The following is a 12,032-nucleotide window of genomic DNA, read 5'->3' as shown; positions in this document are numbered from 1 at the left end:
TTATAAGACGAAGACGTCATCCTTGATTCCACGACGACGACGACTATTACCAGGTACGAGTGACAAACAAATGATAGGTTTTCGACTTGTATTCAGGAATGTTTGAATCTGGCTTTGTACAGTTCGCAGTGACATTGATCTTGATAATGTTGGTTCCTCGTGTCAATGGAACCGTTTGCCATTCAGCCAATGTAGGTGTATTTAATTTGATGTTATTTTGCAACACAATGATGCTGAGTCGTCTCTCCTCTGCCTTGAGCGCCTTCACCAGTTCAGGCTGAATCAACAGTGTTTCGACGTTGGAAGGAACACAGACGGAATGGTTGGTGTATTCGCCGTCAATGGTCATGTTGACAGTGGTGTTGTGTGGGCTTGTGATTTTTAATTCATTTATAAATAGGTTTACTAATGCACACGAGGGAGATTAGTCCATATTTATATATATATATATATATATGATAACATGACAGCATTCAAAACTTACATTCATTTTGACATGTAGCATAGAATTCTTTGGATGCTTTGGGAAATGGTGAATTGGGAGAAGATTGACTGACATCTGCAGAATAGATGGAAGGCGATGCTTTGTTAGTATTGTTGACAGCAGAGGCAGCTGCAGCAGCGGCAACGGCAGCAGCGGCAGTAGCAGCATTGGAAGCAGCCATTGCGTTGGTATTGGCATCAAAAACTTGTTGCTGTGATTGCTGCTGTTGTTGTGGAAGAGGTAATGATGGAGGGGGCATCATCATGATAGGTGTACCTATGTGAGGTTGTTGAGATGGAGCTTGTGCTACCATTCGCTGCTGCTGCTGTTGCAATAAGAGTTGCTGTTGTTGTTGCTGCTGCTGAAGCATCACTTGCTGCTGCAACACCTGTTGAGGTGTTTGCTGTTGTTGCTGTGGGAGATGGGGATGGTGCAACATGTAGGCGGATTGATGATCTGTAGGCGGTTCACTGCTCTGTGTTCTCGACTTATTATTCGACAGGAACCGTTTAATTTTACGTTTATCTTCACTCAATGCATCCACATCAAAAGGTCGACTGGTCAAATCCAAGCTAAACACAGCGTCTTCCTGGCTGATAGGTACCAACAAGCGTGCCAAGATACGTTCCTTGAGGCGATGTAATAAACGCAACAACAGTTTGGCGTCACGGAATATTCTTGATCCAGGTTCGTTGTAATTGAGCGCATTATCAAACACTAATTTCATATCCACCATCCATGCATTCAAGTTGCGATACGCTTTGGTCTGCATCTTTTCAGCTATTTCAGTCAATGATCGTGGCTTCTTGATCTCCTTGTAGTAGTCTGGATATTCTCTGCGATCAGGCAAATCTTCAAATTGTTCAGAATACAGACGGCCCCTAGGAGGGTTTTATTACTACTGCATTGAACGTCTTTTGAAGCTTACTTACTGGTTGTCGGTGTGGGTTCGAATAGCGTTGAATAATTCAATCTCAAAAGCTACAGGATCAAACGTACTGATATCGATTTCTGCTGTGGGTCTAACAGAGGCTGCGTCTGTCTCACTCTTGGGTGGTCTGCCTCTTCTCTTTTTAATCATGGATCCATCACCTGTATCAACATGTTTAGGCTGGTACATGTGTGCTTCAAATGTGGTTGAAATCCTACCTGCAATGTTGTTATTCGTATTGGCGAGTGGAAATCTCTGCAACACAATTTGTTGCTGTTGCTGCTGTTGCTGTGCTGGTGATGCTGGCTGCTGATTAGGTTGTAATTGCTGATGCTTTTGCGCTTGCTGCTGCTGAAGCACTTGTTGTTGCTGCTGCTTTTGTTGCAACTGTTGTTGCTGTTGCTGTAATTTAGGTGGTAAATTGATAGTATTGGTGTTGGCAGCGGCGGTAGCTTGCTGTGGCTGATCAAAAAGCCCTACCCATCGAGGGTCTTCTTGATCCGACACCACGTCAAAGGGCACTTGCCCATGCACATTTTCTGCTTTCGTATTTGCATTGTATTTCGACACCAAGAGTTTAACTACCTTGTCTCTATCACCAAATGCAGCCCAACCCAGTGGTGTTGCAGAATACCATGTGTCATTCAGCTCAATGTCGGCTCCTCTCGCTATTAATGCCTCTACTAATTTGACATCACCGTAATAGGATGCTGCGTGGAGTGGTGCCCAGGTGAATTTGTCATTGAACATTTCGACGGATATCAGCTCATTTGGATCCAAGCTGGGATCTTCCGCTAATATTTCCAAGCATCGCTTCGTTTCTCGTCTACTAATAGCTGCCATTAACGTCTTCGTATTGCTCTTGGACTTTTGCTTATCCACTGCTTTCAGTTTGATGGCTTTGATCTTGGAGGGCGGTGAAGTAGTGGCGCTCGATGCTGCTGTGGTGTTGGCATGCTTTGACGATGAGGATGACGCTGTTTTCGCTGGAAGCTTTACCGCCGCCTTTCCTTTGGACTGTGGTTGCCAATGCTTCACGAATTTCTGTAGCTGGATGTAAATCACACTAGACTCAAATTATCACTTGTGCTCTTGTACCTGGATTTTAACTGCATCTTCGTACACTTGAGATCCCTTGACATTGTACTTTTTTGCATTCGTGGCCATTTGATCGATATCTGCTCTGAATTGAGCCAGTTGTTTATATTCGCGTGCATCAATTTTGGCCTATTGAAATGGGTTAGAGACATGACGCGTCGATAATGTGTTTACTCTACCTTGATAACTTGTAATGCAATTGGGTGTCTGATGATTTCATAGTAGTCTGGATATTCATCTTTGGAAGGCAGTTCCATAAAGATGCCACAAAGGTCGTATTCCTCACTAATGAACAATGAGTGATGCGTTGTATCTCTAGTGTCTAGGCTTGCTTACTCTTCTGGATCCTTCAATTCCAATAACTCTTTGTAGATACTCTCAATTGTACCTTGAACGTTGGCGTCCTCTTTGGATTCTGTTTCCTTGCTGCTGGACTGATCCTTTGTGCTGCTTGCCTTGGTGTTCACTTGCTTGTTGTTGGTGGCGGCAATGGGCTACACATCACAATTGAGATACGCATCCAAAATATTTCCATTTTACAGATGATGCCTTACATTGTCAGTACTGCTTCTTCTTCGAACTCGCTTCCGTTCTCTATAGTCTTTTTCTACAGCGTTGGAGCGCTTTGGCCTTCCTTCCATGGTCGTCTGTTGCTTGATGTTTTAATAATTGAAAGAGAAAAAACGCCCTAACGTTGTAGGTGAGTATGCTGTTTATGACAACATGAGATGCCTCCATTACCGAAAAATTAATGCTCAGAATATTAATGTGTGTGTGTTTTGTATTAAATAGCTTAAGAAAAAGCCATTGATTAGGTGTTTATTAAAAGAGGCAAAATTAATACAGAGAAAGAAAAGGTAAAAAAAAAAAAAAAAAAGATAAACTGCGTATGCTCTACTACTGGTAAATTTTTCCAACGGGATTTGAATAGCTACAATCAGCACACTACTCCAACACGATCTCTGGTGAGTACCAAATGTCATAGTCCTGATCATTGTCCTCGTTACCAAATGGCTTGAGTGCCATCACCTTGAGTCTGTAGACACCTTTCTCTAGTTTGGTGCCAATTTGAGAGACATGCTCGTTGATGGCTGTAGCAGAGAGATCTTTTACTGACGCCTTGATATCCTGTGTCTTGCTCTGTCTTGAAAATGGGCTCAATGAAGCTTGCTCCGGCGTAGTGGCAATGTTGCCGTACCAAGACATAATCAGTACATCCGTAGGGTCATCGATGTTGTTTTTTCCTACATATCTTGAATAGCCGCCAGGAATGAGACCGTAGTTTTGATTGATATCGGCTGCATTGACGACGGATACACTGAGGAGTGGCGATGGCTCTGCTAGTTGCATGGATAAAAGAGCAGGCGAGAAGACGTTGATGCGTTGACTGAGGAGGTTGGGTGTTGTACTGTTGATTAGCAATACAGGGAGCTGTGAAAGGCTGCTTGTAAATCCAGCATAAGGCACGTACTTGACATCTTCTCGTTCGTTGCATTTACTGATGGCAATGTATCCTGAATAGATGGAGGGTGGTATGGATGCAGCGTTGACTGGAGGTGCAATACGAACAGTGACATTGAGCTCTTCGTTGGCCTCTACCAAGACAAGTGGGCTGTAAATGTCGACCACGGCATCCGCTTCGTGATTGGAGAGAATGATGGGCTTCTCGAGGGGGAAGATGGCCTTACTGGTGCCCTGCATTCTGTATCCTTGTGCAGTGCTGGCTGCCATGTGGCTGATCGAGTATTCTGAGGCGAGTCGACCATTGTTTCTGATAGTAAACGTGTATTCATTGTTGTCAGCACTATGTTCTGCATCGTTGAGACGGATCTGCTCAGGATAGACGGTGGTATCCGACTTGATTGCATGGTAGACATCGATAAGACCCGATCCCTGTCTTGCTACAGATTCCAGTGATTCAGAATTGAGGATCTTGAAAGGATGGCCGTTGTTGATCAGCATTGTTCGCACCTCCTTGGCAGAAATAGCACGGTTGCCGCCTCTGGACTCCTGAAGCAATGCGACGACGCCAGCGACATAGGGGCTAGCCATACTTGTGCCACTAAGGGTTGCATAGCTACCAAGGTTCACAGGATATCTAGTTAGTAACAGCATGGTTAGTAACAGCTATAAGCTACTACTCTTGCTTGCATACTCACATCGAATAGATTTGTCCTCCAGGAGCACTGATATCAGGCTTCAAGCTTAGATCAGGCCCTAGACCCCATGAACTGAACTCACTAATGGAGCCAGCCGTTGGCACAGGGAAACTCAAATCTTGCTTCAAGAACTCTACCAAGTCAGCATCTGGATTTTTCTTGAGGTAGTGAAACAACTCATCACCGTCTGCCTTGGAGATACCGCCATAGTCAATATTCACCTTGCCATCAGGAATCGATGGAGTCACTGGACCAGGGATATTGTTGTAGATGATAGCACCAATAGCACCTGCTTCTTGTGCGTTTAGGATCTTTTGAGAAAACATGCAACCACCACGGTTCATCAAGACGATTCTCCCCATAGCATTCACCTTGAGTGGGTCGCAGCCATCTCGATCAGCCAAGAATTCATCAGACGACGCAATGAGACGGGCGGTTGTCGTATTAAAAATGGCACCACTGGCCGTCAAGTACCCAAATGTGAGGTTGTTTTGCAGTCGAATGGTGTGAGAGAGCACATGCATGTTATCAACACTGGCAATGGATAAGGCGTGTTTACCAAGTGAAGGAGCACCGACTTCAAACATACCCTTGGACCCTTCGTTTCCAGCAGCAGCACATACAATCATGCCCTTCAAGGCCAGTTCGTCAGCCAATAAGGATGCAGGCGATTCTGGCCATCCAACATCTCCCAACGACAAATTAATGATATCCATACCATCAAGGTAGGCTTTTTCCATGGCTTTCATAATCACGTCGTCCGAGCTGCTGCCAGAGCAGCCAAAGATTCTATAAGCACCAAAAGTAACTTTAGAGGAGCATTAGCAACCGAGTAAACAGCTTCATTGCAAAAAAAAACAATTTACCATTAGGAGCAATGCCTGTAAAATGCAATGTTGTGTCCCTTGCACCAATGATGCCAGTGACATGAGTGCCATGGCCATTGCATGTATCTCTAGGATCGTCATCAGGATTGGGTGTGTTTTCTCCAGTATAATCATCGCCCACGAAATCATAGCCATAAGCAACACGACAGTTTTCACCAAAGCAACCGCCCAAAGCGGGATGCATATAATCCACGCCTGTATCGATGATACCTACTTTGATGCCTTGGCCTGTGATGCTACAGAGATGTCAGTATCTAGGTATCTGGCTGAACACCAAGTATACACATACCCTAATTCATCCCTCACTCTGCTAATACCAGTGGCATTGTAGAGCTCAAACAGCGATGAAACATGATCATTGCTATCATGGCTTTTTGCATGATACACGCTTGGCTTGGACACCGTATTCTAAATCTTTTGTTTTAATCGTCCGTTCACTTTCAGTGTTCATGTTCACCTACCACAGGCCATGCTTTTTTGACACCCAATGCCTTTTCAAAGAACAGAGAGGAATCTTGTGGTGATTTAAACGCAATGGACACTGCATTGATCACTTCATATTCATGGCGAACCTGGTAGCTAATGTTGTACGCTTCCAATTGCTGGTAAAATATCGATCTTTTGCTAAGGACATGTCGCTTTGATGCAAACGAGTGGATGGGTCGATCGAACTCAATGACAAATGTATTGGGTACAAAATCGACTTGTGCTGCGTCTATGCAGACTGTGCAAAATATGAGCACACAGGCTACCGCACACCACAAAATGCTGCGATGGCACATTGGTGTTGTTTTGATGAGTAGGAAGAAGAAGATGCAAATAAGACAACATCATCGATGACACCTTTTCTTTATACAATAAAAAAAAGGGCCTAGGTGGATCCCTACCATCTTGACAGGCTGGTAACTGCCAGAATTAAGCTTTTCATTGTTTGTTCATAATGTGGGGTCAAAAGGAAAAAGGAATTCGTTTGGATCAGATTGAAATCATGCGTAATTGACGAGGCATATTTCTAGTCGGTGGCCCTGGACACTACCACATTGTCTTTTCTAATTTCAAAGGTAATCACTCGTGGTATCTCTTGGTGAGCTACTGCACTGTCTCAGTCAAGATTCTTCCCCTCCCCCCCCCCCACATTTCCTACACGCATGATCCCACGGTAGAGTCTTGATGGTTCTGGTGGTATTTTATTAATTTAATCTTTAGGTATGAATTTAGCGTAATAGTCTTTTGTCTTGTTCTCGTACAACTCCTGTGTGCATTCAGGCAGCTCATCCTGATATTTTCCTGGTGATCCAGAATAGACACTGAATGATGGCACAACTGTGTTTGGTGGTATAATCGTATTGTCTGTAATGGAACAGCAATCCTTAATGATGGCAAATCGTCCAATGATGCAATTCTTTCCAATGTTGACATGCGATCCAATGGTGGCTGCCTCCACAATACTGCCCTCGCCTATAGTGACATGGTCTCCAATCTTCATTGGATAGTAACTAAAGATGCTTTGTATGTCCCTCTAGTCAACATCAAGCAAATTTGCAATGTGCATGCCTACTCTACCCTTTGTATGTCTTGTAAGGTGGCCGTATAACCGAACTTTGAGATAGCAAGCAATATCTACCAATAGCTATAACTACCGCATGCCCACCTCCCGTGCGACGAAGATCACCGCGAATCACACAATCTGTTTGGATGATAGTCTGCTATTCATTAAATGTTTGTTTGTAGACGGAATCGATCAAGACGTACTTTTCCTCCAAGGATGATGTTCTGACTACCACAAATGACTGATTTTCTACTGACTTTGTTTCCTGTATCCTGTTGGTACATGGTATCTTAATGTCGTGATGTCTCTGCATAATAAAGCCTTCCACTTACGGTCTCGATATATTCAGCACGGTTATAGTGAACAATAGGGGCCTCCATGTTGATAAAGCTAAAGTTGTAGCAAACAAGAAAAAAAAAAAAAGAGGAATTGAGGAACAAGCAAACAAAATTTAAATATATAGCCCCGAAGACGAAAAGGATGCCGTCCAGCCAAATGTGCCAGCATGATTCTCCTATCAGTAATCTTAAAGTGTGCCTGTCTCTACAGTGCGACAAACAATTAGTGCTGTCATCTTTAGCGATTGACCTAGGAAATGCCAGCAAATATTAATTACAGCGTAGCAAGGGACGCAAAATTTAGCACTTGTCATGACGGTTGTCTTGTTGGCAGATCTAACTGCTATGATATTTACTCACGGCGTTAAGAAATCAAGCTATTTGATGCTAGTTTGATGATGCTTGCTTTAGCCTAATGTGCTCGATGATAATCTAATCCAGATGACGAGCTCTGGCATTAATGTAATTTCCATGTTTTTTCCAATTTTTTTTTTGGGTAAATGACAGAGAGAGAGAGAGAGAGAGAGAGAGAGAGAGAGTGTGTGTGTGTGTGTGTGAGATGGAAACAAACAAAAAAAAAAAAAGTCAATAGACGACGAAAGGGTCCATTTTGAATGTTGCATTGGCATAATCCATCTTTTCGTTTTTCATCTCTGATTTTGTGCGTTTTGCGAGTTTGATGAACAAGCGCAAAGAACTCTATTCTTTTGTTCCGCAAGAGATCACTAGGCATTTTATTGAATCCAACACAAGACCATCAGATCCAGCTAATGACGCTCATGCGACATCCATCGCCACCACGACAGCCATTCCTGCTACTATTCTATTGAATCAAGACATTGACACTTCGTCCTCCTCTTCATCACTATCAACAAACCAAGAAGACGACGACGACGACGACGACGACGACGACAATGCAGAGCAAGATGAAGCGACATTGTATGAATATGAGTATGACTACAGTGATGAAGACGACTCGACGCTATGTGATTCTTGCTCTATACAAGACAGCAATAGGAGTATAGAAGAACATCAAGGCTCGGATTTAGAAGTATCTCAACCACAGAAGCTGTCGTTCATGCGTGGACTCTTCTCCAAATTGAGACTCCATAGCGACAACCAGCAATCATCGCCACAGCAGCACCAAGAATTTGGAGATGCTTCACCCTACTTGAGCACCTATGGCACGTTGATCAACAAACGCATCGGAGCAGGCGTATCAGCCACCGTACAGCTAGCCCATCGACAACAAGATGATGCCGTGTTTGCTGTCAAGATATTTCGAAAACGCAAAAGAAGAGAGACATTGACTGGGTATATGAAGGCATTAGCTGGCGAGTTTTGTATCGCATCTGCTCTGAACCATAAAAATATTATTAAAACCTTGGACTTTGTGCGCATGGACCATGACCATGAACGATACTGCATTGTGATGGAGTTTGTAAGTTAATAGCGCCACAGAGCTGGCTTGATCTGACACGTTCTTGCTAGTGCCCAGAAGGCGACATGTATTCTCTCATCAAGCAAGGCAAATTACAAGACGACAGGATTTACGCTTATTTTAAACAGTTGCTGCTTGGTCTCAACTACCTTCACTCACTGGGTGTTGCACATCGAGACTTGAAACCAGAAAACTTGCTGGTGCACAAGGGAGTACTCAAGATATCTGATTTTGGATCTGCGGATGTGTTTCGAGTAGCCTGGCAAGAGCATAGCCGACTCTCGGATGGACTCTGCGGCACCACACCCTACATGGCACCTGAAATCTTCTTGGATCAAGGCTACTGGGCAGCACCTGTGGATGTATGGGCTGCAGGTATCATTCTATTTTGCATGAAATTCGACGGTGTTCCCTTTGGATCCGCCTTGTTGACAGACACCAATTATCCCATCTATCTACGTAAACGGCCGTTACGACAATATGACCCATTCAACAAGCTGGCAAAAGAGCCTCGTACGCTCATGTACGCCATGTTGAATCCTGATTGTAATAGACGTATTACCGTGCAAGATGTGCTGAATATGCCTTGGATGCAAACGATTGTATTGCCATGAGCTTTATTCTTGCATTTTTAATTTCAATGTTTGAGGATCATAGCCATGAACACCCAAATCGTTTCTCGTTTCAGAGGGATCATCTAATGTTTGCTCTAAATAAAATGCTAAAAAGCCCTCCTTTGTTAACCATCCCTTCTTGTTGGCTCCAAAGCGAAGGCCTATTTGACGTAAGAATGCTGGTGGCGGATGTGCTCCGTTTGTAGTAAAGATGAAACTGTCCAGTTCTTTGGCATTCAATGCGCCGTCGTTGTCTGCGTCAAACTTGCCAAACACTTCCTCCAATACGTGTGTCAATGCCTCTGATAGTTGATTGTCGCGCAAGAGCTCTTCTTCTCCTTTGTATCCTTTGACAATGCGCTCAATCTCCTCCTCCAACACTGTGTGATGTCAGTAATCAAACATGATGTCAGCCTCTCCCCACTCACTTACCATCCACTGGCTCAAAGTTGGGATCTACGGCTCTGCTCATTTCCAATAAAATGATAGCTTCTTCCAGCTTGTTCAGCACAAACAGGATGAAGCCCAGAATATAGTAGCATCCTGCATGACCAGGAAAAACGTCCAAGATCCACATCATCTTGCAAGCAACTTGAACCAATGTTTCGACATTGCCGTCTTGTTGGAATGATTCAAGCTGTGTTTGTGCATTGGCGTATTCTTGATCAGCTTGATCCATCAGAGCAGTATCGTTGTCATTCACTGTGCTGTTCTTTTGTAAGTAGTATTTACGCCAATCACTAGGCTCTTGGCTAAATTTCTCGGTTAAAGCAGAATCCAGAGTGAAGCCTGTTGCTGTAGTAAAGATGGTATATATTTGGAACAAGTCTCCAAAGTCGTGCAAGGTTTTGCTCTTCCATACATTGTTGTCCATAAAAACTTGATAGAGCGATTTGGATGCAAGACCTAGCTGAAAGAGATCCTTGGGCTCCAAAATAAGAGCCAGATTTTCTATAACAATAGCAGGGAATTGCTCGATATGAAAGACCATGTTGTTTTATAGGTAAAGTACAGCTGAAGAAAATAGGTTGGGCCAGCAAGAAAAAGTTTTGGGCCAGTCTTAAAGAGCTGGGACAGCAATATTGAAAATGGGACACTCTTTTGAAAAAGGGACAACGTCTGGAAATGTATTATTAGTGCTTCAAAAATGGAACAGCCATGAAACAGAACAACGATATTCATGAGGGAAGTAGATAGCATCCAATGAAACAAGATGGGTATTCAGCCTGCTTCGCGCTGGCTTCCCTTTCCCCTTCATCAAAGCTGTGATCTCTCTTTCTCTTGTCTAAATTAACCGAGTCCAACTTCCTGCATCTTTGGAAACTGTGATACGACTCGCTCCAATCCATTGTTGCAGAGCGTCGGATCAATGTGATTTTGAGGTACAAAAATATAGATCAGGAACAGGATATCGCACTTGACTTGAGCATAGGTTGGTCAATTCGACCCGTTTAGCAACAGGACGCTTGTTTCTCGTTGATATTTTTATAATGAACGAGCCTTTCGACACTTTGGGTGGTTTCCTGACCTACGCTTCGCTTCAGTGGAAACCAGCCTACGTTCAAACGGCTCGTGCTGCCGTAAGCCTTTGGCTAATATCTCAAAATTAATAATAGCTAACATGTTAGAAGAATCCTGATTGTTGATTGATATATAATCACTAATCATATGAGAGTTCATGCTTCGGATGGTTCTCTACCTTTTCTTCGCTTCAGTAAAAACCAACCTGCGCAGCGGCAGCTCGCACTACCGGTTACACTTGTGTATCTTTTCAAAACACTGCTACTTTCATTTTGATCCTCCACTTACACATGAAAAGCCTTTATATTATCTGTGGATCTGATTTTTATGTGATACTCTACATCCATATACATGCAGCTATTTCATATACGGGCAAGTACAATACAGATATTATCCCTTTTTAGTCAAGAGTGTGCCTAATGTACAATAGAATCTGAGCGCATTTGAGCTGCGTTTTCTCGCGTTCAAAGCCGTTTTAGATCGTCAAAATAGCACCAAACAATTGCTCTGATGTAGCAGTTACTATCTGACACCTTTATTCAACTTTTTGGGGATCAAAAAAACATGGTCAAAAATCGACCAAAAAGCATGAGGTACCCCTCATGGTTTTCATTGAAAATTAAACGATCACATTTTTCACCTTGAAAATGAAGACTTTTACTATGGTATACCTTGAGTCAAAATGTTTCTATCGATCTAACGTAACCCTAAAATTGTCTTTGTGGGACCTTGATATGTAAAATTTTGACATTTTCGCCGAAAACCTCATTTCATATTTTGAAAGGTTGCTCAGAACGCTTATTCAGAACATCTATCTTACTTGGTACCATTGGATGCGCCTTGGAAAGTCCTTCAAGAATACATTAGAGAGTATTTTTTGTAGGGGAGCCGAGCTCCATTTTTTATTTTAAGTCCTTCAAATGTCGCTATGAGTGATAGGAAAGACTGGGTATGATTACAAGAGGATCGGAGGAACGAAAGAAAAAAAAATAAAAATAACAGATAGAAAA

At 43.1% G+C, this 12,032-nt stretch overlaps 5 protein-coding genes across 5 annotated transcripts; 1 reads left to right on the top strand and 4 right to left on the bottom strand.

Annotated features, from left to right (window-relative positions):
• Nucleotides 1-46: 46 nt before the first annotated feature.
• Nucleotides 47-3,154, bottom strand: ATC70_012653 (uncharacterized protein; the record flags this gene model as incomplete). Its single annotated transcript, XM_064831824.1, has 8 exons — nt 47-405; nt 485-1,365; nt 1,417-1,576; nt 1,634-2,459; nt 2,514-2,642; nt 2,693-2,798; nt 2,850-3,007; nt 3,068-3,154. 8 exons carry the CDS (start codon nt 3,152-3,154, stop codon nt 47-49), a joined length of 2,706 nt encoding a protein of 901 aa, XP_064678104.1.
• A 304-nt stretch (nt 3,155-3,458) lies between these two features.
• ATC70_012652 (uncharacterized protein) lies at nt 3,459-6,341 on the bottom strand (the record flags this gene model as incomplete). The annotated part of the gene is made up of 5 exons (XM_064831823.1): nt 3,459-4,611; nt 4,673-5,480; nt 5,539-5,795; nt 5,849-5,967; nt 6,021-6,341. 5 exons carry the CDS (start codon nt 6,339-6,341, stop codon nt 3,459-3,461), a joined length of 2,658 nt encoding a protein of 885 aa, XP_064678103.1.
• Nucleotides 6,342-6,754: 413 nt separating this feature from the next.
• Nucleotides 6,755-7,488, bottom strand: ATC70_012651 (uncharacterized protein; the record flags this gene model as incomplete). The annotated part of the gene is made up of 4 exons (XM_064831822.1): nt 6,755-7,064; nt 7,123-7,262; nt 7,312-7,380; nt 7,441-7,488. 4 exons carry the CDS (start codon nt 7,486-7,488, stop codon nt 6,755-6,757), a joined length of 567 nt encoding a protein of 188 aa, XP_064678102.1.
• A 637-nt stretch (nt 7,489-8,125) lies between these two features.
• On the top strand, nt 8,126-9,501 carry ATC70_012650 (uncharacterized protein; the record flags this gene model as incomplete). The annotated part of the gene is made up of 2 exons (XM_064831821.1): nt 8,126-8,887; nt 8,938-9,501. The coding sequence occupies 2 exons, from the start codon at nt 8,126-8,128 to the stop codon at nt 9,499-9,501; spliced, it is 1,326 nt and encodes a 441-aa protein (XP_064678101.1).
• A 3-nt stretch (nt 9,502-9,504) lies between these two features.
• Nucleotides 9,505-10,492, bottom strand: ATC70_012649 (uncharacterized protein; the record flags this gene model as incomplete). The annotated part of the gene is made up of 2 exons (XM_064831820.1): nt 9,505-9,881; nt 9,934-10,492. The coding sequence occupies 2 exons, from the start codon at nt 10,490-10,492 to the stop codon at nt 9,505-9,507; spliced, it is 936 nt and encodes a 311-aa protein (XP_064678100.1).
• Between the last annotated feature and the right edge of the window lie 1,540 nt (nt 10,493-12,032).

Source organism: Mucor velutinosus (genome assembly GCF_035048745.1).
Source record: "Mucor velutinosus strain NIH1002 chromosome Unknown tig00001569, whole genome shotgun sequence".
NCBI classification, from domain to species: domain Eukaryota; kingdom Fungi; phylum Mucoromycota; class Mucoromycetes; order Mucorales; family Mucoraceae; genus Mucor; species Mucor velutinosus.
Note: the sequence above shows the minus strand (reverse complement) of the source record. Positions and strands in the feature narration are given on the sequence as shown.